We start from the raw sequence: 25,631 nt of genomic DNA, 5'->3' as shown, positions 1-25,631 counted from the left end.
AAGCCCCAGTCACCCAGTCTGGGTCCAAATCAGCCTCCCCAAGGGCTGAGGGTGAGGAAGAGGAAGAAAGCCCAGGCCCTGCCTGACCTCAGCAGTGCCTGTGGTGCCTGGGCGGGGCCCCTAGGGCCCAAGAGGACCAGGATCTTGCCCATCATGCTGTGGGCACCCCTCAGGAGGTCCTCCCCTGCCCACACCATCCTGAGGCACAGCCTGCCTGGACTCTCTCCTCACGGCTTGTTATCCGCGGGGCTGTCTCCCAGGGTGTTGGCGATCTCGCTGAAGGAGGGCCGGTCCTTGGGGCTGAGGGCCCAGCAGCGCTGCATCAGCCGGTAGAGCTTGGAAGGGCAGCCCTCAGGCTGCGGGAGTCTGGCCTTCCCAGCCTGCAAGTCTGCAGAAAGACGGTGGGAAGAGGGTTAGTCAAAATATTTAACCACCTGTCCAATACTCTGTGGAGCCTGCAGTTCCCACAGGTAGCCACGTGAGGGAGACTCTGAGGGACGCTGGCCAGTGTGGATGAGCAAGGATTCAAGGAGTTTATAGAAAGCATCTTGCAAGCAAAGGGGAGGACTCCCCTGGTCCCAGATCTCTCTGGCTGGCGGGGGCAGGGTCCAAGCAGCACAAGAAGCAGCCAATGCACAGGGGCTGAAGTGGGGTCAACAGGCAGGCACCAGAGTAGCTAGAGTGAACGCTGGGGACAAGGGCTATTTACAAACCAGTATGAAGGTATTTCGGTAATCTAACAAGTGGAGTGGCCATATCCGTGTACGTGCTGATACCAGCCCTGAGAGGGGAGGTGGGCGCTGAACTGGCCCCGGGACCCTGAGCAAGCTCTCTACCTAGAGAACATCTGGAACTGTCTCTCGGAAACAGAGCTGCCTACCTGCCAGCACTTCATCATCTGCCTGCCCACCATGGGGCATTTCCCCGTGAGTGAACACTTCCCACATCAGCACGCCAAAGGCCCAGACATCAGACTTGGTGGAGAAGTCGCCCTCCAGGATGGCCTCAGGGGACATCCAGCGCAGCGGCACCCAGGCCTGGCGGAAGTGGTAGTACTCACTGCGGGACAAGAGGACACACAGGCATGGGGGTGGGGGCGTGAGGGGCACAGCCTGGGATCCCAACCTCATCCCAGGTCTGGGTCTCATACCCAAGCTACAGCCCAGATTTTCTGTATCAAGGCATTCAGGGAAATTGGAAACATTTTTGCTTAGCAAGGGGTGGGGTGGGGGGTTGTATACTGGATGAAATCTGGAGGCATCCACATGGGGTCTGACAGTTAAAAAATTCCCTTAAAAATCAGACTTCGCCTAATGTCAATATTTAAAAGCTAATAATCATACATATTTTCTATTAGTTTAAAAGTGTGAAAAATGAACATGTTAAATGAAAAGAAATCTTAAAGAGCTTTACTAGTGATAACCCAATCATGACTAAAGCAACAGTCAGACAAACCAGGGTGAGTCAAAACTGGGATGACTCAAGGGGAAGTTCCCGGAGGCACTAGGTAATGTATATTCCAGCGCGATCTCTGGCTGTGGGTGCTGAGCTTTAAGTCTTAGCCTTAAAAATAATAACTACTGAATTCAGGAAGTTACAGAGGGAACCATATGAATAGTTAAATTCTATATAAAACTATATAAAGTGTGACTAGTTACTTTTGAAAAAGGTTTATAATTTTTTTATCACTAGAGAAAATGTGTAAGATCAGGGAGCTGTGGTTCACTGGCTGGGATGCCTACTGCACCCTTGGGAGAGGGTGGGAAGGTTCTGCCCCTCCCGGGGCCTCCAGCTTTGGACTAAGCCCTTTCCCACCCCACCCCCACCAGCTGTGTCTGCCCTCTGCCCCTCGGCCACCCCACCTGTGCCCCCTACCTGTTGTACACGTCCTTGCTGAGCCCCAGGGCCGACACCTTCACCTGTCTCTGAGCGCTGACCAAGCAGTTTCGAGCGGCCAGGTCCTTGTGCACAAAGCGGTTGTTGGACAGGTGCTCCATTCCCAGGGCCACCTGGGTACACAGAGCCACCTGGAATGAGAAAGGAGGCTGTCAGAGCAGATCAGGACAGGGGTATTGGCGGACCGCCCTTGACACAGCTCTTGGTGGGGTCTCAGCACCATTAATGTGATGCTGAAGGAAGCCCCAAAACAAAGGCACAACAGCCTGTTCCCTTCTCTGTAAAATGGGAATAACAGGACCTGCCTCCTGGGTTGTTGGAGAACTGAATTGAATGAAATAAAGTTTTCGGCCCCACTCCCATGCACAGCAGGTGCTAGATTAAGTGAGTGGCAGGTGGGGTGGGGAGGACACATAGTGACCACCTGCTGAGTGAAAAATAACTGGGCAGTAAGTAGAGCTCACATCTTTATGGATTGCTCCTCTTTTTTTTTTTTTTTACTTCAAAGTTACATATTTTCTACTAGTTGCATTTCATAAAAAACAAAATAAACAATCATATATATCTATATATAAAATATATGTGTGAGCGAAGGTAGATAGATACACACACACACACACTGGTTGCCTCTGAGAAGGGTAGCTGGAGGCCAGAGAGAAAAGGTAGGGAAACTTTTGGTTTATATTTTGGTGTGAACTACATATAGAAAAGTTCATAAAATATATGTCTACTTTCACGAATAACTATAACGCCCACACTCAGGTAACAGTCACCAAGTTAAAAAAAAAACCCAATGATAGGCCCCCAGAAGCCCCCCACTGGCTTCTTCCCCATCACAAATTCTCCTCTCTCCTCAAGAGGTAATCACTATCCTGACTTTTATGAAAAGAATGTCTTGTCTGTTCTTTACAGTTTTACTGCTTATGCATATGTTCCTAAACAAACAATACAATTCCATTTCGCCTGTTTTAGAACCAGATAAGGCTGCAAGCATACAAATACGTATATTCCTTTGTGCCTTGATTCTTTCACTTAACAATGCAAGGTTCATCCTTTTTTTGGGATATCATTGTACTTAGTTCTTTTTCATGATAAATACATCATAATTTATTCCTTCTAATGTCAGTGGAAATTTGTTTCCCCCGCCCCGCCAGATTTTCACTATTCAGAACAGTGCTGGGCAACTACTGAGCCCACGTGCCACAACTACTGAAGCCCGCGTGCCTAGAGCCCATGCTCCACAACAAGAGAACCCACCACAATGAGAAGCCCATGCACTGCAACGAAGAGTAGCCCCCGCTCGCCACAACCAGAGAAAAGCCCACGTGCAGCAACGAAGACCCAACAGAGCCAAAAATAAAATTTAAAAAAAAAAAAAAGGACAGTGCTGGGTACTTCCCTGGTGGCACAGTGGTTAGACTCCAAGCTCCCAATGCAGGGGCCCGGGTTCGATCCCTGGTCAGGGAACTAGATCCTACATGCATGCCACAACTAAGGAGCTGGCAAGCCACAACTAAGGAGCCCACAAGCCACAATTAAGGAGCCCACCGGCCACAACTAAGACCCGGCACAACCAAATAAATAAATAAATTATAAATAAGAGCATGACCTCTCTCTTCCTCCCTCCCTTCCTTCCTCCCTTCCTCCCTCCCTCCCTCTTTAAAAAAAAAAAAACAGTGCTGTTATGAATGTTCTTATGAGTGTATACATGCATGAGTTTCTCTAAGATACCTCGTGGTGGGTCATGGACTGTGAGTAGCTCTAGCATTACAAAATAATGCAAAACTATTTTCCAAAGTGTAAGAGAGTTGGGGAGATTTTTCACTGATACCTTTTAAAAGTTTTTGAGCCATGTGAATGTATTACATATAATACATTATATAACATATTAAATGTAATTATAATTAAGAAATACTAACATTTAAAAAATATACACCAATGCACTGAACGAATATCAATTGAGCATCTACTATATACCACATACAACTGGGTGCTGATGGAATATAACAGGGATGGCAAGACTAGGCTCCTGGTGAGAGGGCAGTCTAGAAGGGAGGTAAGAATTGCACCTGCAGAAGGGTGCCACCAATTGGGGGAAGGTGAGCCATGCCAAACAGAGGTAAAATCAGAACACCAGCAGAGTGCTTGTAAAGACCAATGGTCCCTATGCTTCTGTCACCTTATCCAATCCTTGGGAGCAACACCAAGGGACACAGGACATGTAGCATTTCCTTGTGTATAAAAACAAGGCAAACAGAAACGCAAAGAGGTCTGCGTGGAAGGTTATTTAACAAGTTACTGGCCAGCTGTGTATTTCTTCCAGCACACAGACTCACTTTCAGGATCCATAAGGGAGAAGCCACCCACCACATACTAAATCACGGAGAGACAAATGTGGCCAATGACCAGTATCATGGGTGATCAAGAAAATACTAATCAAGACCCGACAAGGTATCATTTGCCACACATCTGATTGCAAAAGGTCAAAAGTCGGCCTCTAACTTACCTCCAACGGTTCAGAAAAACGCATAAAAATAATAATATACAGACACAGAGAATAATAAAGCAAATGGGGCAAAATGTAAACAATTGAATCTGGATAAAGGGTTTGTAGGAGCTCCTTGAACCATTCTTACAGTCTTTTAAGTTTGAAATATCAAAATGAAACAAACATACACACATACATACACACGTCAATAAACACATTAAAAAAATAACAATAACTAAGTAAGTAAAAGCAGCCTGTGTGTGGACCAATGAGAGTATGTCACAGATTAACCAAGATTATGGTTTATCTATGTCCCTGAAGTTCAAAAAGGAACAAAGGTGAATGTGAGTGGTAGAAGGGCTGCTCCCACATTACCTAGGGCAAGAAGGAGACCACCCAGTCAGAGAGAAGGGGGTGGGAACACTTGTTGTGCACCTACTGTGCGCCCGGGCCCTGAGCCAAACTAGCTGCTCCCCTGCTTGCTCTCTGTGAGGGGGGCTCCTCCTCAGCTTTGCACACAGTCCCAGCCAAATGCCAAAGCCTGGCTCTTTCCTCAACACTGCAGCCACCTTTCCTGGGTCACCTCACTGTGGATGGGGGCACAGGAAGGGCTGTCTGCCATCAGTGACCCCAGGGGTGGGGTGCTGGCTGTGGACTGGCCCTTCGGCATCCCTGGCTGGCTCCGAGCAGCTTCACCAGCCTGGCTCCCAGAGTCACAGAAAGGCCAGGAGAGGAGCTGAGTCCAAACACTGGGAGAGGGGTCACTCCAAAAACAGATCTTTTCAGTCTGTGTGCTCTGACCAGTGAGATCCCTGCAGGCCCCACTGCCTCCACTGGAGAGTTGCTAATTGTGGTCACAACCTACTAGTATGGCATAAAACCCATTTAGTGAATCTTAACCAGCATTTTTTTTAAAGGAATAGAAAATATCAGAGTGTATCACACGTGGTAAGGATAACTATCATTCATGGAACTTTTTTCATTTTTTAAATATACACATCTGGGACTTCCCTGGTGGCGCAGTAGTTAAGAATCCACCTGCTGATGCAGGGGACAACGGTTCAAGCCCTGCTCCGGGAAGATCCCACATGCCGAGGAGCAACTAAGTCCGTGCGCCACAACTACTGAGCCTGCGCTCTAGAGCCCGCGAGCCACAACTACTGAGCCCGTGCGCCTAGAGCCTGTGCTCCGCAACTAGAGAAGCCACCGCAATGAGAAGCCCATGCACTGCAATGAAGAGCAGCCACCACTCGTCACAACTAGAGAAAGCCCGCACGCAGCAACAAAGACCCAACGCAGCCAAAAATAAATAAATTAATTTTTAAAAAGTGACACTTTAGAATATTTAAAATAAATAAATAAATATGCACGTCTGTGTTGCATTGTGATGTAAAACGTGCTCTCTTTTCCTTTTTTTTTTTTTTTTTTGCTACTGTGGGTCTCAGTCAAAAAAAGTTTAAAAACAATGGTCTACACCTGCGCTGTCCAAAACAGTAGCCCCCTAGCCCCGTGTGCCTATTTAAGTTAATTAAAACTTAATAAAATAAAAAATTCAGCTCCTCCGTCTCTCTAGCCACATGCTAAGTACTCAGTAGCCACATGGGGCTGGTGACCACTGCACTGGAAAGCACAGGTATAGAATGTTTCCACCACCTCGGGAAGTTCTATTAGGCAGCACTGATCCCAACCACGACCAGTCTGGACCCATTACATATCCAATATATCGACTGACACTGCATGTGCAGATGGGCTGAACGCGGGCCACTACCAAGAGTTAGGGGAAATCTCATCTTCTTGGTGCATTTTCTTTATCAAAAGTGAAGCCACAAAATCTCCGGAGAGCTTCCAACCAAATGCATGAGCCAATGAGAAGAGGTCAGGTGAACAGGTCCACCAGGATTACTGAGCCAGCCCTGGGTGCAGAGCTGGGCACTGGATCTCCAAGGAAAAGTAGAGGTCATGCTCCCAAAAGAGCTCCCAGGCTGCCATCCTCAGGAAGCCCCAAGTGGCACTGGTGGTAAAAGGCATTATAAATGGACACACTCTACTTCAGGCTTCAAAACGCCAGGGCATTTGTCCAGCCTTGCCCGGTTGTCTGTAAGGGGCAGACAATGGCTTTTGTAACAAGCCCTCATCAGACTTGGCTTTCCCTTCAGCCTGCCCTCTCTGCTCTGGCTCACAAGCTAAACAATCTGCTATTAGTCATGGGAACAGAAGACAGAGGTCTTGGCCCAGTGACTAACTTGCTATCTTTCCAGAGAAGCAGTGCTTCTGGAAATACTGGCTAAGCGAGGACAGTAAAAGGGAATTCTGTTAACCCAAGCCAGTTAAGTGTTTCCTTACTGCTGGGCAAGCCGCCATCAGATGGCCACGGGATTAATTTTCAAATGCTGTTATAAACACCTGCACTTTGGTAAAGACCAGATCCACCCCTCCTTTCCAACTTTAACACCCTGGGGGCTCGCCTGAGTTCTGGCTAAGCCACTGTGACACTTCCCTGCTCTTCCCAAACAGGCTGCTGCTTCCTATCCGGCATCTGACTGCTTAAAGCAAAGCGCTGTCCACCAGGTGTGCTAAGCTGCCCCTGCTCCTGGTCCCATCATTAGCTTGCAGGTGATCCATGGAGAAATCACAGGTTACAGTGCTCAAACTTCAAAATCTCCATCATCTTATCAGCTACTCTAACATGCATCACCTACAATTATGCCACCACCCAGGGCCTGTGTCTTTGATTGCTATCGCGATCCCACAGCTGTCCTGGAATCCTCCTGAGGCTCCTCCCCATCCAGGCACAGCACCCTCATTCCAGCTCTAGCTGGCCAGGGAGCAGCCTGCTTACCACTCCACCTCCCTTTAAAAACTGAACGTTGGGCTTCCCTGGTGGCGCAGTGGTTGACAGTCCGCCTGCCGATGCAGGGGACAAGGGTTCGTGCCCCAGTCCGGGAAGATCCCACGTGCTGCGGAGTGGCTGGGCCCGTGAGCCATGGCCGCTGAGCCTGTGTGTCTGGAGCCTGTGCTCCGCAAGGGGAGAGGCCACAACAGTGAGAGGCCCGCGTACCGCAAAAAAAAAAAAAAAAAAAAAATGCGGATCCTCAGACCCCACTCTCACAGATTCCGCCCTAAGTCTGAGGTACGGTCCATAAATCTACAATTTTTTTTTAAAGCAATGCCCTTCCCCCACCATCCAATGCAGAATATTGTCCTTGGAGAGTATGAAACCCAACTTACTGAATTTTCCCCGTCAAGTTCAAGACACTTGGGCAAAAAAGTGTGGAGAAATCTTCAGCAACAGTGGTGACGACTCTCAGCCAAAGACAGTCCCTCGGGTCACGTGATGGAAATAACTTCCTGTCACCTGCCTACACCCCTGTCCCAGCCAAAGCAACATACCTAAACTCCTCTTCTTCCCACCATTCACCTACTTCTTGTCCTTGAGACTTGAACTCGAATGGCTTTCTCTACCAGGGGACCTTCTTTGTTAACCACACTGTCTGTCCACCTAAAGGACGTGGACGTCTTCAATGTCTCTTATTTTATGTCTCTCACTTGCTTTCTGTGTCTTACCTGAAGTCTGTAAGGCACACGCCATACTCAATTACCCAAGCTCTCCCACTAGATCCTAAGTGCCCCAAGGACGTGTGGCAGTCTCAATTTTGCATCCCCAAGGGCCCATGATGCCAGATTCACTGGCTCCATGCGTGTCCTGATTTGTGAGCTCTGGGGTCCTGACATCCCACCCAGCTGGAGAAGCACGTCCTGTCCTGTGGCTTTCCATATACAGCCACAGCAGACAATCCTGTGGATTCTCAGAGATGGAGGCAGGGGCACCATGTCAGGAGGCCAGTTCACACGCGGAGGATGAAGAAACATGCTCAGGGCCACGCCCAGCCCCAAAGGCCCCTAGACGCCCAGGCTGCCTGCTGCTCCTCCAGCTCAGCGTCCAAGGCAGGCGACAGACGTCCTGCTGCAGCGGCCAAGGTGAAGGGCAGCTCTTCTCTCCGAAGGCAACGTGGCCACACAAAGGCACTCACAGGCTCCATGACTGGGACAAGTCACCTAATCTCTCTAAACCTTGGCGTCTTCACCCACAACTCGGATAGCGACATGTATCGCAGAGGATCACCGTGATCACTGAGGTAAGTACTTACACGGGGCCTGGCCCACAGGCTGCATTCAACCAGTGCACTTCTGTTAGGTAAACGCCCCGGGTCCTAGCCCACCTTGGGGGCCTCGACCTGCCCCCGTCCTCACCTTCTGCTTCGTGCTGAGGGGCTGCGACTTCAACTTTTCATCCTTGCTCTTGGAAATCCTCAGGAATTGTTTGAGGTCTCCCTGAGGAAAAGCCAAGCGTCTCTGTCAAGTCAGTCCAGCCTGTTATCTCCAAAACATCCAACCCAGCAGGTGCTCACAAGGTACCCGCCCCGGGGGGATGGTGGGGGGGTGAGGAGCCCCGACCTGAATGCCCAATCCCCAGCCCAGACCCCCTCCCATGGGGAGAGGCCAGTGGGAATTAAAAACTATAGGAAGTGCCTCCTAGACACTCTCAGTCGGAAAGGGAGGAGGACGGTCATTGCGACCCTCAGGGGAGGCCCCAGATGGGCAGGTGAGGAAGCCCCTGCCCTGAGGGAGCCAAGAGGAAAACCCCACAGCCCCCAACCCTCTGTCTTCACAGGGTCTTCACGGACCCCAGACAGGATGGCTGTGTCCTCCAGACATAACGAAGAGGGGACACCAGCAGCAAAAACATGCACAAAGTGCTCATCAGCACTCACTAACGGAAAGACGAGGGTCACTCCGCCCCCTTCCTGCCCCCCGAGCTGGGGAGATTGACAAGCAGCAGTTTGAAGACCAAGGGGATTAGGCCTAGATGGGCCAGGGAATGAAGAGTGAGGGGTGGAGCTGGGCGTGACAAGCAGGGTGGAAAGAGAAGGCTAGTGGCTGGGTTAACACTGTCCCTCAAGTGGTACGGGCTGCAGGGAAAGAAGGAAAGCCAGTTTCTGACGTGTTTATTCTCAAGGGCTGACAAGCCCTGGGGAGGAAAAAAAAAAAAGACAAACCAAAGAAAACGAGAGTCAGAGAAGAGGACCTGGAAGGCATCCAGGCAGCGGGCAGAGGGAGAGGCCGGAAGAACCTGGGCCCCACCCCCAGACCTGGGGCTGGCAGACTGGGTGCGGGTCAACGAAAGGTGGGTGTCAGAGAGCTGGGGGGACAGGAGGCTGAGCATCTCAAGGTGGTGACAGCAGGTTCCCACGGTGCCCCCCACCCCCCAGGTCAGAGCACTGCCCAGCCCGAGACAAGCAGGGCCCCGGCCAGCAGCATACCAGGTCCACATACTCCAGCACCATGTAGTGGGGCTCGGCCTCCCGGCACAGCCCCAGCAGCCGCACCACGTTGGCGTGGTTCAGCTTCCCAAACATCTCGAACTCCCTCCGGAAGTCCAGCTGCTGCTGCTCGTCCCGGCTCTGCAGGCTCTTCACAAGCACCAGGGTCTCTGGCACCCCCTCCTCCAAGCCCTGCGCCTTTGCCAGGAACACCTCCCCAAACTCGCTCTTCCCTGCGGGCACACATCTGAGTCAGCTAGCAGCCTTCCCCTGAGCAGAGAAAAGCCCCTGACTTGGGAGGCACCTGGCCTGTGTCACACAGCAGGGAGTCTCTCTGCTCCACCCACCTGGACCAGGCGGTGGCCCCAGCTGTGTGGGTGACCCTGAGCAAACCACTTCCCCTTCTGCCCTGGGCTTGGCAGTCGCTAACAGTGAAATGAAGGGGTCAGATTAACAGTATTTTCTAGAGGGTGGTCTGTATGAGAATTTTAGGTCGTTCACCATAAACAGATCTTAGTCCTACATTCTAACCTATGCTCAGAAAACATTTAACTAGCACAGATCCGTAACTTCTCACAGCTCTTCCTAAAACAAAGCTAACTTTAGTTAGATTTATTTTTAAAGGTGAGGGAGAGTCAATCTAAAGAAAACATCAAGTGAATAATACACAGGAATGACAAAATCTGTGGAGGTGGGGTGTGGACAACAGGTGGGGGACACACTGGACCGGGCCTCCCCAAAGCTCCCTCCATTTCTGATGTTCTGGGCCTCAGGGACTCCAGAGCCACCAGCCCTAGCGCAGCCCCAAGACAGACCAGAGCCTGTAGTTAAGCAGGGGTGATGATGGCCAAGGCAACACACCCAGTGTGGTGATGGGCTGCAGGCTGGCCCGAGGGAAGTGCATCTTGTCACTTGTGCTGTGGCGTTTGTTGGTGGCTGCGGAGCTGGAGCCCAAGCTGGTCAAGGCCACTTCCTCTTGGATCTCTGCTGAGGGCTGTCCGTTCTGCAGAGGCCCGCCTGGGAAGAAGAGGCAGGGAGGGTGTCAGGATAAAACCTGACACTCTGGCCACCACGGTGGGGACTGCAGTTCTTTTCCACAATCTCCCACTTCCACCAAAGGGGTCCAATCCTGGGGTCCCACACAAAATCCACACACAATCCAACCGATGAACTGATGGGGCTGGGGTGAGGGAGACAGGCATCCCTTAGGGTATGACCACTTATTGACACAGCCGATTACAACTTTTTTTATTTTTTTTATTTATTTTTTATTTTTTATTTTTTTGCGGTACGTGGGCCTCTCACTGTTTTGGTCTCTCCTGTTGCGGAGCACAGGCTCTGGATGCACAGGCCCAGCGGCCATGGCTCACAGATCTAGCTGCTCCGCGGCATGTGGGATCTTCATGGACCGGGGCACGAACCCGTGTCCCCTGCATCGGCAGGCGGACTCTCAACCACTGCGCCACCAGGGAAGCCCCGATTACAACTTTTGAAATGGAACAAACTGCACAAGTCTCATCTGAGTCAATGGTCCCTGGACAGCATGGTGACATAAGGGTTTTTGCTTTCATAGGGTCTCCTACGGGCACAAAGGGAAAATCACAACAAGGGAAACCCAGGCCCTGCTCCTGAACTCCTAAACTGAGAGGGGAGACCCAGCAAGGTCCCCAGGGGGCTCCCAGTAGGAGGAGAAAATGCAGGAGGAGGGAAACAGGCAGACAGATCGCCCCTGGGGAAACTCAAAGACTAATGGGAGGAGACAAGGTGTACAAAGAAACATGAACACATATACTTAAATTATATCTGTGGTTTCAAACTGCAGGGAGAAGGCAGGGAAACATAGGAGGCTGGCCCAAGAGGCTCCAATGAGCAAGATGTAAGCCAGATTGCGCAGAAGCCAAGCCCAGGGAATCGGCCAACTCCAGGCTTCCAGCTGGGATTGGGGCGGGGTGAGGGGGAGGGGGCAGAGCGGCTCTGCTCTGGCTCCAGCTGTTCCCTCCAGTGCCACAGCGCTGTCCTCCGTGGCCACGGGAGGGCGCTCAGCACCTGCGCACAGCACCGCCTCCCTCTTCCTGGGCCTCCCTCCTCCAGGGCCCCTCACCGTTGAGGCACTCCATCTCTGGCTCCTCGCCCTCCGGCTGCTTCTGAAGCCGCTTGGCCTTGCAGCGCTTCTTGCAGTAGAACATGAGGCCCAGCACGGCAATGATGTAAGCCACGGCGGCGCCCACCGACAGCCCGATAGTCTGGATCATCTTGTAAGGTGGAGGGCTGCCCAGGCCCTCCGACTCCTCCAGCATCGGCTTGTCTGAGAGACATACAGATAGCCGTGAGCAGGGGCCGCTGAAGCAAGCCCAGCCCTACTTCTCTACTGGCCGCTCCCTACTGCACACATAAGACAACCTCCCAGACACCTGGCCTGACCAAGCCAGAGCGACCCAGGGAGGGTCACCACCAGCAATGGCGTCAACAAGGGCCAGGTCCTCAGGGCCCCACCAAGGCCAGAGGGAGCTCTGCAGGAGTTGAGGCCAGTGATTCCCAAGCTGGCCCTGCATCAGGACACAAGGCCGGGGACACACCTAAGAAGCACACCTGTCGGCCCCACCACAAACCCACACTGTTTGTTAACAAGCTTCCTTAGTGACTTGACATCATGAGTCAGGCTCTGAGGAGCCTGCATCTGGGAACTTTTGGTTTAGAATCCCAGCCATCACCCAGCACAGAGTGGTTCTTCAAGAAATGTATTGGTAGGGACTTCCCTGGCGGTCCAGTGGTTAGGGCTCTGCGCTTCCACTGCAGGGGGCATGGGTTCAATCCCTGGTCAGGGAACTAAGATCTTTCATGTGCGGCACGGCCAAAAAATTAAAAAAAAGAGAAACGTATTTGCAGAAGGGATCTTCTAGTCTAGGGGCTTTCAGTGGCCTCGGGTCCCATTGGGAAAGACGTGCCAGAAGGGAGAGAGGCCCAAGGGGGAGGCCATGCAGGATCCCCCAACTCTCACACACACCCAGTGGCTTCAACCAAGGAGGCTGTCACTTCACCTTACCCATTTAAAGTTCCACATAAAACTTTGTCTAGAAAACCAATTCTGCTGCTAAACCAAAAAGTTTGAAACCTCTCATTTAAACCACTCCCACCTTACAGACAGAGAAAAAAGCCCCTGGGGAGGAAATAACACCTCCAAGGGCACAGAGGTGGTTAGCAAGAGAGGCCATACCCAAACCCCAAGTCCCTGACCCTAGTCAGGGTGTTTCACTTGACACATCATCCTCTCTGGGCCTCCAGGGTAAAGGAAACTTGTGCTGCTGCATCCTGGCCTGATCCCCTGCCCGCCCACCCAGGGACCTGTAGGGAGACCTGGGAGGAAGCATTTTAGGACAAGGGCACCATCCCCCTGACTTCCCCAGAATAGGCACATACCCACTAGCTGTGGAATGTTTAAGGGAGAGCCCAGGTCCAGGAAAGGAGCCTGAGACTGACGGTGAGGTGGCCTGGTGGAGGGGACACAGCTGAATGCCCGCACGCACCGCAAAAATGGTTTCGTGCCTTCTGTGTACAGGGGCCGATGAGTACAAGGATGAGAAAGAAGTGAGGTGCCCCCACTTCCTGTGCAGGACACCCCTCCGGGTCCCATACCCACGACGTAGAGGGGGGCCTCCGTGTGTTTGATGTTGCAGCTGTTGCCCGCAATGCAGGTGTAGCGGCCCGAGTCCTCGGGGGCAACATCGTGGATCACCAGGGAGCCGTTCTGGAAGATGTGCATCCTGCCAGGAGAGAAGTCACAGCGTTGCCCACCAGGCCAGCTCCAGGGAGACTGGGCTGCAGGAGAGGCAGGGTGGGGGTGGGAAGGAGATAGCCTACCTGGGTCCCAGCTTGGTGGGGTCCAGGATACGGTCTTTGCCCTTCCACTGAATGAGTGGCTTGGGGTCCCCCTGGGCCTCGCACCGCAGCAGGGCCGTGTGGCCCTGGTACACGGTCGTGCGCTCCGGCTCCACCTTGAAGGTGATGAACACTGGATGGGAAGAGCCCGGTGAGGGGCAGGGAGCACTGAGCAAAGGGGCTGGCGGGGTGCAGGCAGCTGCCCCACAGGGCCCGCCAGCCCCAGCCCCAGCCCCCTGCACGGCCGCACCTGCCACGGTGAGCTGGACGTGGGCACGGATCTGGCCCTGCAGCCCATTGGAGGCGATGCAAGTGTAGTTGCCAGCGTCATTGCGGGTCACCCTGGAGAAGTGCAAGGTCCCGGCGTTGTCTTTCACCCACTCTGGAAGGCTGCTCCCATCTATAGGGGCAACAGTGGGGAATGATGGGATGGACCAGAGTCCCATGAGTGGCCAGCAATGCCCTCAGTCACTCACCTCTACTGAAAAACACGCCACCGCTCCTGGCTATTCACAGACAAGATCCAAACGCCTGAGCCAGACATTGGGAGTCCCTATTACTTAGTCCTTTTCTAATTTTTCAGTCTCACATCCTTCTACTGCCCTGTATAACGTTCCACTTCCACCCAACTGGACTTCTGGTTGGGCTTGGAATCTGCCTTGCTCTCACCCTCACTGCCTGTCACTCTCCACTCCTAGAACCCATTCCTGCTCTTTGCCATCGTCCCACCCATTCTGAGTCCCACCCCCCCACAGAGAGCTCCCCCAGACACCTGAGCAGAGACAGCCCACTTGCTGCTCAGAATCTACAACCCCACTCTCTCTCACTGTTAATGGGAATGTAAAAACCTTTTTAAAAAACAATTTGGGGCTTCCCTGGTGGCGCAGTGGTTGAGAGTCCGCCTGCCGATGCAGGGGACACGGGTTCGTGCCCCTGTCCGGGAAGATCCCACATGCCGTGGAGCGGCTGGGCCCGTGAGCCATGGCCGCTGAGCCTGCACATCCGGAGCCTGTGCTCCGCAACAGGAGAGGCCACAACAGTGAGAGGCCCGCGTACCGCAAAAAAAAAAAAAAAAAAAAAAATTTGGCCATTCGCATCAAGGGTTGTAAAAATGTGCTTGGCCATTTGCATCAAGGGTTGTAAAAATGTGCATACCCCTTTATACATAATTATTCCATTTCTGGGACTCTTTCCCAAAGGAAATAAACCCAAGTCCAGAAAAAACTCTGCCTCAAGATGTTTATTGCAGCAATAAAAAGACAGAGAGAGAGACAGAGAAAGGGAGGGAGGAAGGGAGGGTGGTTAACAACCCAAATGTCCAACATTTAGGGGATATTTAAGTAAATTACAGTGAATCCAATCATTGGAATATTATTGCAATCATCAAAACCAATGTTTATGTACAAAACCACAGGGAAATGCTTGATAATGTTAAGTAAAAAAAGATAAAATTACATACAGTTATCTGCATCTTCCATTTCTATAGTAAGCATGACTTACTCATGGAAGTACAATAAGTGAAAATTATATGTACAGTAAAACTGCTATGTAAAAACAAAAAGACGTACACAGAAAAAGGTACACACCCAGAGATGACTGATAGTGGGATCATGCATTATTTTCTGCCAAAATTTTCTAAAGGATGACTTTTACATTGGAAAGGATGACTATTTTGAAAAGGGGGAAAGAAGGACTTTACGGCCCTGTCTGGACCAATCCAATCATTTGTTGCCTTGAGTCGTCTTATATGTTGTCTAATGCTGTAACCTGACCTCTTTTGTGTCTGGCTTTTTTTCCTAACTGGACCATAAATCGGCCCCTACATTTCTTGTCTATCCCAAAGTTTCGGGCACTCAGCTGGTCCTCAGACAGGCATACATCTGACCAGTGGACTGCCTGCTGCCCCCCACCCCATGCTCACACAGTACCGACCTGCCCGGACCCACTTAATAGTGGGCTTCTCTCGGCCTGTGGCTGAGCAGGGAACCGTGGCCTCCTTGTCAAACTCCATGCACTGCTGCGGCCGGGGCGGTGGTGTGAACTTGAGCTTTTCTGTTTCAGTAGCAGAAAAGGGGAGGAATTGAGGTGGCAGGCCTGAAGATTCTGGACCCTGCTGCTCCCTCCCTGGTCCTCTCCTGCCCAGGAGGCCAGGCGCCAGCTCACCCAGCACTTGGACGCGGGCCTGGGCCTCGATGCTGCCAGCGGGGGTGCTGCTCACGCAGCGGTACCACGTCCCGTCGTACACCTCCACGCTGTTGATGCGCAAGGTCCCGTTCTTGAAGACCTCGAACCGCGAGTCCTGCAGCACAGGAGATGTGCCTGAGAGCGAGTCTCGGCCTGCCCCCCACCATCATCTCCCTGGGGGCAGTCTCGGGGTGGGGGGAAGCGGGCCTTGGAGGTGAGCACAGAGGACTCCGTGTCCCCGTCCCCCACCAGCAGTAATCCCCGTTCTCACCTCAGAGATGAGCATCTGGTTTCTGTACCAGGAGACTGTGGGTTTGGGTGTGGCCTGGGTCAGGCAATGCAAATAGCCTGGCTTGCCCTCCTCCAGCTGGCTGTCTTGGGGCTTCTCCAGCCACGTGGGCACAGCTTAGAGGGACAGGGAGGAAACAGAAGGTTGACCAACACATCTGCAAAACCAACAGATCCAATCCCAAGAAATTCTAATACCCTCCCCCCCAACCCCGGCCCTGAGTTTAGAAACCCTTGTCTGCTCCGGTGATAACTGCAGCCATTACCCCTTAGTGCAGGCTCATGTGCCGGCACCTTTTGAATATTATCCTAGTTAATGATCACAATATACCCCCAAGGTATTTATTTTTATACCCATTTTATAGATAAGACAACAGAGGTTCAAAGAAGTAATGGTGATTTATTAATCCATGATAGAGAGAGGATTGAAAACTTTGGTCTGCATGACTCCAAAATCCTTGCTTTCTTTATTACACCATAACGTTCCAAGGCTCGGTCCCTGAATCTCTGTTCTGTTTTAGCCATGCTCATCCCTTGAATGATCTCATCCAGTCCACGGCCTTCAGTACTATCGAAGTGGATGAGTCCCAAATACACAGCCTGGCTCCTGACCTCCCCCCAGTGAACTTCAGACCTGCAAATCCTACCGGCATTTCCAATTGGATATCTAATAGGCACTTCAGGCTTTATACGTGCAAAAGAGAATGCTCAGTTTCTCCCCAAACCTGCTCATCACAGTTTTCACTATCTCAGTAAACAGCACCACTATCCAGCCAATTGTATAAGCCAAAAACTTAGTTGACTTCTCTCTCTACGCCCTCCCCCGCCATCACATTCATTCTATACAAACCTCATCTACCTCAGCTCTAAAATGTATCCTAAATTTCACCACCTCCCACCTCCACTGCTACCACCTCTGTTCAAGCCCCTTAAACACCTCCCCTAGATGATTACAGTCATCTATTAACTGGTTTCCTGTTTGGACTCTTGCCCCTAACAGTCTAGTCTTCTCAGAATAGCCAGTCACCTTTTGAAAATGTCACTTTCACATTCAATCCCTGCAAGGACTTTTCATCCTCTGACTTGGTGGGGCAGATTCTGCAAAGATGGCTTTAAACAGTCCTTCCATCTCTCGCTTCCCTTTGTAATGTGGCGTTGCCACTTTTCCATCAAGAGACAGGGTCTATTTCTCTACTGCCTGGAATCTGGGTGGCCTGTGACTTGCCCTGTCCAATAGAATATAGTGGACAATGTCTAAGCTAATGCCTTGAGAAGGCTTGCAGCATCCACTTTTGCACTCTTGGAACCCAGCCTCCACGTGAGAAGCCTGAGCTAGTCTGTTGGAGTGGCTGTGTGGAAGGGAACCAAGGCACCCTGGTCAATATCGTCCCTCAACTGCCAGACTGAGCGAGGCACCTGAGGGAGGACATCAGGGAACAGCCAGCCACCAGCTGACGTATCAGCTGCCGCCAACAGCACATGGGGCTGAACCATACCCACAGAATCAATCATGAGCAAATCAGTGGCTGTTGTTTCAAGTTTTGGACTGGTTTGTTACACAGCAGTAGATAACTGGTACACTTGTATTACAAACCAAAGTCCTTACCATGTTCTTACAAAGCTTCATGTGATCTAATCTCTGCCTCTCAGACAACCTCAACCACACTCACCATCACTTATTCAACACAAGCCACACAGGCTACTGCTGTCCCTTCAATTTACAAGCCCATTTCTTGCTCAGGGCCCGTCCACGTGGTTCCCTCTTTAATTTAAGCATCAGCTCAAATACCATCTTCTAAAGAAGTCTTCTCTAAACTCCCCCTGGCCCTCATGCCATCTCTCTGTCACTTACCCTATTTTATTTTTCTTCATGCCTCTGCTGCCACCTAAAATCATATATTTGTTCATTCAATTGTTTTCCTTGCTTGCTTTGTTGCTCCTATTAGACTACAAACTCCACAAGGGGAAGGATTTTTGTCTGCTTTGTTCATTGCTGCATTCCCAGTGCTGGGAGCAGTGCCTAGCACAAAGAAGGCACTCGATAAATCTGTTGATGGAATTCAGGGATGGAGTCCTCCCTCCTCCGAACTGTACCCACTACCCCTTCGCACCAGTCCAGCCTTGCGTGCATCACGCACTCTTACTCCACAGGTCTTCTTCTCAGGGAGCAGTGCAGGCACAGGGCACTGTTGGTGCCTGTCAGAAGACTGATCAAAGCCAGCACTCCCACCTCCAGCATGCATATGCCTCACTTGGAGCATGTGCTGCACACTCTTTGTCTGGGCCCACCCCCAGAGAGGCTGGGGGCAGGAGATGTGGAGTGTGGTCCCAGATTCTGCATTTTAAAAAGCCTCCCCGGGACTTCCCTGGTGGCTCAGTGGTTAAGAATCCACCTGCTAATGCAGGGGACATGGGTTCGATCCTGGTCCAGGAAGATCCCACATGCTGCGGAACAACTAAGCCCATGAGCCACAACTACTGAGCCCACGTGCCACACTACTGAAGCCCACATGCCTAGAGACCGTGCTCTGCAACAAGAGAAGTCACCACAATGAGAAGCCTGCACACCACAATGAAGAGCAGCCCCTGCTCTCTGCAGCTAGAGAAAGCCCGCAAACGGTAACGAAGTAACAAAGATCCAATGCAGCCAAAAATAAATAAATAAAAATAAATAAATAAGTAAATAAATAAATAAATAAATAAATAAAATGCAAAATTACAAAATAAAAGCATCCCCAATGAAACAGATGAACAACAGACCCCGACTGGAGAAAGGCTGATCATGGCTGCTTGCATTTGTCTGCATGTCGCTGTGGAAGTGTCCTGAGCGCGTGTTACCTGGGTGCTGCAGCTTCCCACCTGAACCAGGTACCTGAGCACGAAAGCGCATGTCTCCTGGGTTTTAGTAACTTAATGGGAATAATACCATCACAACTTACAAGTGTACAAAGCTCTTTTCATGTTTGAAATCTTTTTGAATTTTTGCAATTTACCTACTTGGAAAGATGTAGAGGTAAATGGAAGCAGCAGGTTGCAAAATGGTATGTGTGTGTGTATGAATTTGTCTCGGATATCCTTTAAAATTATCACAAACGTTTGACACAGGCATGGTGTGAATAAGTACCATGCCTGTAGCAAGGGTATATATGCCTGTAGCAAGGGTATATAGGTCTTTATCATTTATTTCACAAGTCATATGTTCACTGTAGAAATCTGGAAAGTATAACAACAAATAAAATAATTCCTACCTATAACTCTGACACATCACCTTCCCCAAAAAGAAAAGGAAAAATCTTTTTTATCTACTTCACTGATCTTTCTGGCCATCTAGTAGGGAAGGTAGTGAGTTATTAAGCCCTATTTTATGGATGAGGAAACTGACCCCTGGCAAGGCAGGTGACTTTCTACCCATGGTCATTCCATGCACTGGGGACAGAGTGGGACCTGGGTCTCAAGACTCCCACTCCGTTGCTTTGTCCTCTGCAGCCAGAGGACCACTTTTCTGGCACCGCAACCTCTGTGCCTGGCTCGCCACTGTCCACTCCAATATCACCTCCCAGCGGCTGACTGGTTCCCAAGCCGGCAGGGCTCAGAGCTGAGGTGGGGCCTCAGGTGAGCACCAGGGAAGCCTCTATCCATCACACCCAGAGCCCAAGACCTCCTGGGACCTGGGCTCCCCTCCTCGCCTCGCCCTTCAGGGCAAAGTTGCTCACTGGCCACGGTGATGTTGACATCCTGTCTCCGCCAACCAGCCAGGTTGGCCGCATGGCAGGTATAGACACCAGCATCGCTCTCGGCAGTGCTGGCAAACACCAGCTCATGGCCCTGCTGGTAGACTCTGCCATGGGCAGGCAGACGGGCTCCCGCGTGCTCCCACCACACACTGGGCTCCGGCAGACCCTGGGGGGGCGGGCAGGCCACACGCTCCTCGCTGCCAGCCGTGAACACCCGTGGCTCAAATGGTGGCATATCTTCAATCTCTGCAGGGATGGGAGCAGACAGCCTGGTTACTGTGGGGCCCAGGGTACCTGATGTTCTCCCGCAGCAAGCCTTGCCCTTTCCAGCACGAGCCCTCCCCATGACCTTCAGCATTTCCTCTTCCAACCCCAGCATCCTCTTCCTCCCTCTGCCCTCCAAGCTGCTCTGAGTGGAAACAGGAGCTTAAATCTCTACAAGCCCACAACGTTGAAGGCGGCTCCCACCTCGGCACCCCAGACCCAGGGACCCACCTGCCAGGTGGAGAGTGGCCTCCAGGATGACAGGAGGGCCCCTCTGGCCCTGGCCTACGCAGCGGTAGACCCCTGCATTGCGCGGCCGGACCTGGGTCAGCAGCAGGGACCCGTTGGCAAACACCGTGGCTCTGCGGACATGCGGGGGGCTGTGGAGGGGAGAGATTGCTCTTTGAAAGGAGTGGCCCACAGGCCTCCTTCTGGAGGGCAGCCAGTGGAACCCCATCCTGCACAGGTCAGATATGCAGGAAGGAATCAACCAGGAACAGGGCAGAGAGAAGGAAGCCAACACGCCACTCTGGTGTGTGCGTGCGCTTGTTCGTGTGTATGTGGAGGTGTGTGTTCTAATTACAAGAGACACAGCTTTGGGGCAGCCAGGCGAGCAGCAGTGCAAGTGGGAGGCAGCAAGCCATCAATGTGGAGACAGAGGGGCCACCTTCCCGCTGAGTCAAGATACGCCTGCTGGTAAAGCACCAGCTCCAGCACCAGAAGTCCCTCAGATGCACCAGATGGACTACTGATGATGTCCTCAGGGCTGCAGCCAGGCGGGATCCCAGCCCACAGCCTAGGGAGCCACACCTCCAAAGGCCCATGGCCACACCTGGCACCACACAGGTGGTGTGGTCTCTGCTCTCATAGGGCCTGGATGAGGACAGAAGTCCCTATAGAGGGCCTGACACCTCCCAGCACCTTCTGGTAATGTTTGCTTCTTCCAAAAAATGTGTGTGTGCGTGCATGTGTGTAAGTAACGTACCCTTGCCCTCCGGGACCTTCCTGTGCAGACTGTGATCCCCCAGGTCCCCTGTGTCCCTCCATCCTTGGGTCTCTACGCCCCCATCCCAGAAGACCCATGTGGGCAGAAGCGGAGGGGAGAAAGTAGCAGAGCCACCGCTGGCTCACACAGTGTGTCTGTGGGAACTGGAAAAAGATGCCCTTCCTGGAGACCCTTCCCTTTGTTGGACTCATTTTGTAACAGGAAGACATTCTACTGCCATCTGCTGGAAAGTCGAAGTAATACATGTATAGATCTATGATATCTGTGATAAGAACTTCATTCCCTTTTAGAGAACCATACACAACTTTTATCACCATACTGGAAAGCTGCTGCCAGATGCCTTACCGGCTTCGGTTAGTGATGGGAGTCTCATCCTCAAAGACCCACTGCAGGCTTGGGGGTGGGTGGGCTGAGAACTGACAGTGGAACATGGCCTCCTCATTCCTCGCCACTACCATGTCCTGGGGAGCCAGTACCACCCTGGCAAAGCTCTCATCTGGGGTGAGGGAGGCACAGACACATGAGCAGGCAAGGTGGGGAGGCCCCTCCCCCATCCCCAACTCACCTTCTCCATCCCCGCCCCAGGCTCACCAGCAATGCTCAAGGTGAAGTTCTGGCTGCTGCAGGCCTGGCCAAAGGCATTGTGGGCACAGCAGGAGTAGATGCCACTGTGCTCAGGGCCGGCTGGCCGGAGGGTCAGGTTCTTCTCCTTACTGCTGACCGTGTGGTTGCTCTGACCATCAGACAGGGCACTCCCATCTTGGAACCACTGGTAGGTGGGCCTGAGGAGCCGAGGGGGTCAGCAGCAGGGGGGCAGGGGGTTCTCAGGTGGCCGGTAGGGAGGGCCAGAATCAGAGGGTCGAGGCTAGACCCCTCAGTTTACAAATGGGGAAACTGAGGCCTGGAGAGGGACCGTGACTTGCACAAAGGCACACAATTCAGGGGCAGAATCTGGCTGAGATTCTAGATTTCCCAGCTCCCAGAATCCAGGATCGCTCCACAGCACAATGCTGCCCCTTCTCTGGTGACCAGGGCCCAGTGTGGAGCAGCATGGGGCAGGGGCAGTGGCAGAGTCCACAGTTTGGGGAGACAGCTCTGCCAGTCCAGAACAACCCTTTCCCTCCCCACCCTCAACGTCTCCTTACCGAGGGTGCCCATCAATGTGACAACGCAACATGACCTGGGTCTGTGGCTGGATCTCGGCTTCCGAGGCTGGATGCTTCAGGACCACGGGACCGGACTCAATCCCTGGAGCAGATTGAGGGGCGGGGCAGAGCAAGGGTGAGGAAGCAGAGGAGAAGGAGGACAAGCAGGAAACGATGGAACCTGGAGGCTCTGGAGCCAAGAGACACCGGGGCACACTGCCTCACTGCCCCTGCCATTTGCAAAAGTATCTGGCAGATCAATGGGTTCGAGACTTGAAGGGGAGAAAAAATAAATTCTGAAAAAATTAAAACTTTTTAACTTCCTCTTATCCACACAAGCAGAGAGCTGACCCCAATTGCATTCTCCCTGCCCCACTCAACTGGAAATGGGAGAAGCTGAGGCAAAGGAGGAGTCCCGCAGGGCTCAGGAGTTGAGGGTCTAGAGGGAGGGGGTGGGCACAGCCCCCGGCTCTCACATTTGATGTTGAAGGAGGCATTGGCACTGCGGGCCTCCTCTCCGGTGGCATCATCCCGAGCCACGCACTGGAAGGCTCCCGAGTCCTGCAGCCGGTCTACAGCTGCGAAGCTCAGGCTGCTGCCCTGGGCGAAGCGCCGCTCGGTGTCCTGGACAGGGGCCCCATCCAGCAGCCAGTACACGTGCACTGGGCCTGAGGCCTCGACCTCACAGCGGAGCAGCGCCCGGCGCCCCTGCAGCGCATCCTGGGAGGATGGCTCCTTGATGAAGACAATGGTTGCCTGGGCACCTGCAGATGGGGAACACGGGAGAGGCAGGGTCAGGGGGAGCTGCAGCCACTGTGCTAACACAGGTCACCCACTGTCCTGTGCACAGGAGACGTCCAATAAGTGCAAGTCTGAAGGGTCATGAGACCACAATTGCCAAGTGTCCACTGAGGAACATTTACACTGTGCTGGGCGCTCCGCAGGATACAAAGATGCAGTACCCTCCAGGACGCTAATCTGGAGGCGGACACAGGATAAAGCAAAGCTCGTGCCAAATGAATGATGTGGGCAGTCGGTGCCTCTAGAACACCGAAGAGGGAGGGAGCCCCAAGGGCTAGGGAAAGGAGGGGATTAATGCCACATGGGACACTCCCTAGAGGAAGAGGGCCTTGGAGCTGTGGGACCAGATCATAGGAAATGCCAGACCAAGGAGCGGGGAACATTAGCAAGCAACGCTCCCACCATCTTCAGAATGCAGGACACTGAGCAAAGTTAAATCATGATCCAAAGAGCTTCTTGGAAGGATTACTGGCACTCACGTACCCGCTGAGGGTCCAGCATCAGAGGTGGCCACAGGTCAGGGAGGCGGCTTTGAATCCCATCCACAGACTGCTCTGCAGCCCACCATTCCCCAGGGGCGTCTTTGGGAGAACCCATCCCATCACAGGAGAAGCCAATATGCTCTTGAACTGGCATTATTCCCAAAGACATGCCAGGGCCACCCCCACGTTCTTCTCTCCATCCTTAAGGATCCGTCTGTGGCCAAGGCTGGCTCTTCTGTGCTAGGTGAGAGGTGAGCTAAGTGGTCCCAGGTTTTCACCTGAATCCACTCCCCCTCCTGCATGGCTACAGTTCAGCTCTGGCAGGGGTCAGGGGGGCACCCTCGGAGGAAGGGGCCCTGCAATCAAAGGTGGAACTGTAGCCAAACAAAGGGGAGAGTGAAGAGCCTGTGCAGAGTGGCAGATGGGCTGGGGAGGTGGAGGGCAGGGCCAGGCAGGTGGCATATTCCAAGCAGGAATAATACACTGGGCTTTGTTCCTGGTCCGTGTGGGCGCCCTGCAGAGGCCTGGAGCTGCAGAGCCCGGGACACCAGCCGCCTGGGGAGTTTGGGGGGGTGGCGGTGATGGCACAGAGGAGGATGTGCTGCCCCTCCAGGAAGAAGGAACAGGCCACCTGGGGCTGCTACATGAAGAAGCAGGCTCTGCCTCTGGCCAAACTGGGCCCAGCAAGGGCAGGAAGGAAGAGGCTAATGGGGTCCTGCCCATCCCATTCCAAACCACTGGAGACTGATCTTGGCCCAAAGAGCACCCTTCCAAGTCCCTGGGCGGAGCGGGGGGAGGGGGATTTGGTTCTTTAGGGCACAAGAACCTGTCTCCTCATAAAGTCAGTTTCAAGACAAGTTCAGGATCTCCCAGGGCTGGGTCCAGAGGAGGGACTGACCCGATGTTGGTCCACTTCCCAGCATTCCAGAGGGGCCGACCCGCAAGACACACAGAGCTGAAAGGGGCTGGGAGCTCCCGCATTACTTCTCATTGGGTTCCTGCTGGCTCTCTGGATGGGACAATTCTCCACCATGCTGGGCTACCCCATCCACTGTGCAAGTTAGCAAATCTGCACCCAGTCACCCTAACAACCCAAACATCCCCGCTCACTTCCAATCTCTGAACAGGAGTGCGGTCCTGCCCCGGCTGAGCAACGTGGTACAACCCCTGTGTAGTACAGATGGGTGGGTCAACTGAGGTCCAGAGAGATGAAGGGATTTGCCCGAGATCAAACAGCTAATTTGTGGCAGAGCCAGGACCATGACCCAAGGAGGCCAACTCCATACCCCACGCTCTTCCCAGCCCCGCCCAGGAACTCAAAACCAATCCTGGAAGTATTTGATCTCAGAATGGGTCTCACTCCCCGCAGCCAGGTAGAGAGATAGACACACCTCCTGCAGACAACGCCAGGCTCACAAAGGCACTCAGCGAACACTAGCTGAACTGAAGTGACCTCAGAGGAAGTGTGGGGCGAGAGCTGGCAGACACAGGGGCGTCCGGAACACTTCCTGACCCCCACTCCTGACACAGATGGGCAACCTCGCACTGAGGCCTCAGCAGGCCTCTGCAAACGTGACTCACCCAAATCTTGGGACCCTCGACCCAGAACTAAAGATGCTCATCAAAGACCAGAGAGAGATCAGCCGCCTCAAAGTGTAGATGACTCCCCACTTCCCAACTCAGCTTCTCCAGACACAGTGGGGGCCAGGAGTCTCGTCCACACACAGGAGCGTTAGTTAAGCATTTGCAGTCAGGTCCGACTCGATCCTGACCATCACACTCGGTGTGCCTGACCTTGGGTAAGGAACACAGACCGTGCCCCAGCTTCCTCTGCCTCTCCCGTGAGGCTGTCATGACTCAAAAACGCAGTAACACGTGTGAAGTGCCTTGGATGAGCTCGCTCGGCAGGTGGCTACCGTGATCCTTACCTCTATCACCCGTCCTGCCCAAGGACTCGAGTTTTAGGGATATTAGAAAGCTCCCCCCATGCAAGGCCCAGCACCATCTCAGACCCCAGATGGGAAAGGGATAATCAGGTGGGGGGTAGGATGGAGGGAAAGGGGCTGTGGGGTAGCAGGAACCACAGACCACTTGCCACAGAAACCCGAGCTGGCAGAAGAGATGGCATGACTCAGAGGGACCCCAG

At 52.7% G+C, this 25,631-nt stretch overlaps 1 protein-coding gene across 4 annotated transcripts in view; it reads right to left on the bottom strand.

Moving 5' to 3' along the window:
- Positions 1 to 227: 227 nt before the first annotated feature.
- Positions 228 to 25,631, bottom strand: part of PTK7 (protein tyrosine kinase 7 (inactive)) — a gene marked incomplete at both ends in the record, with an annotated part of 59,819 nt that continues 34,415 nt past the window's right edge. Inside the window, 19 exons of one of the 4 annotated variants that reach the window (XM_079712264.1) lie at positions 228 to 388; positions 881 to 1,059; positions 1,876 to 2,027; positions 8,636 to 8,716; positions 9,706 to 9,938; positions 10,567 to 10,722; positions 11,807 to 12,010; positions 13,339 to 13,466; positions 13,564 to 13,714; positions 13,832 to 13,981; positions 15,514 to 15,633; positions 15,745 to 15,880; positions 16,037 to 16,170; positions 19,767 to 20,033; positions 20,283 to 20,431; positions 21,403 to 21,553; positions 21,649 to 21,839; positions 22,203 to 22,305; positions 22,679 to 22,966. In XM_079712264.1, the coding sequence (XP_079568390.1) occupies positions 228 to 388; positions 881 to 1,059; positions 1,876 to 2,027; positions 8,636 to 8,716; positions 9,706 to 9,938; positions 10,567 to 10,722; positions 11,807 to 12,010; positions 13,339 to 13,466; positions 13,564 to 13,714; positions 13,832 to 13,981; positions 15,514 to 15,633; positions 15,745 to 15,880; positions 16,037 to 16,170; positions 19,767 to 20,033; positions 20,283 to 20,431; positions 21,403 to 21,553; positions 21,649 to 21,839; positions 22,203 to 22,305; positions 22,679 to 22,966 (3,134 nt within the window). The remainder of the gene's footprint in view (positions 389 to 880; positions 1,060 to 1,875; positions 2,028 to 8,635; positions 8,717 to 9,705; positions 9,939 to 10,566; positions 10,723 to 11,806; positions 12,011 to 13,338; positions 13,467 to 13,563; positions 13,715 to 13,831; positions 13,982 to 15,513; positions 15,634 to 15,744; positions 15,881 to 16,036; positions 16,171 to 19,766; positions 20,034 to 20,282; positions 20,432 to 21,402; positions 21,554 to 21,648; positions 21,840 to 22,202; positions 22,306 to 22,678; positions 22,967 to 25,631) is intronic. The other 3 variants (XM_079712266.1, XM_079712265.1, XM_079712267.1) reach the window with 3 other exon arrangements.

This window comes from Hyperoodon ampullatus (genome assembly GCF_949752795.1).
Source record: "Hyperoodon ampullatus genome assembly, chromosome: 10".
NCBI lineage: Eukaryota > Metazoa > Chordata > Mammalia > Artiodactyla > Ziphiidae > Hyperoodon > Hyperoodon ampullatus.
This window is presented reverse-complemented; position numbering and strand designations above follow the sequence as displayed.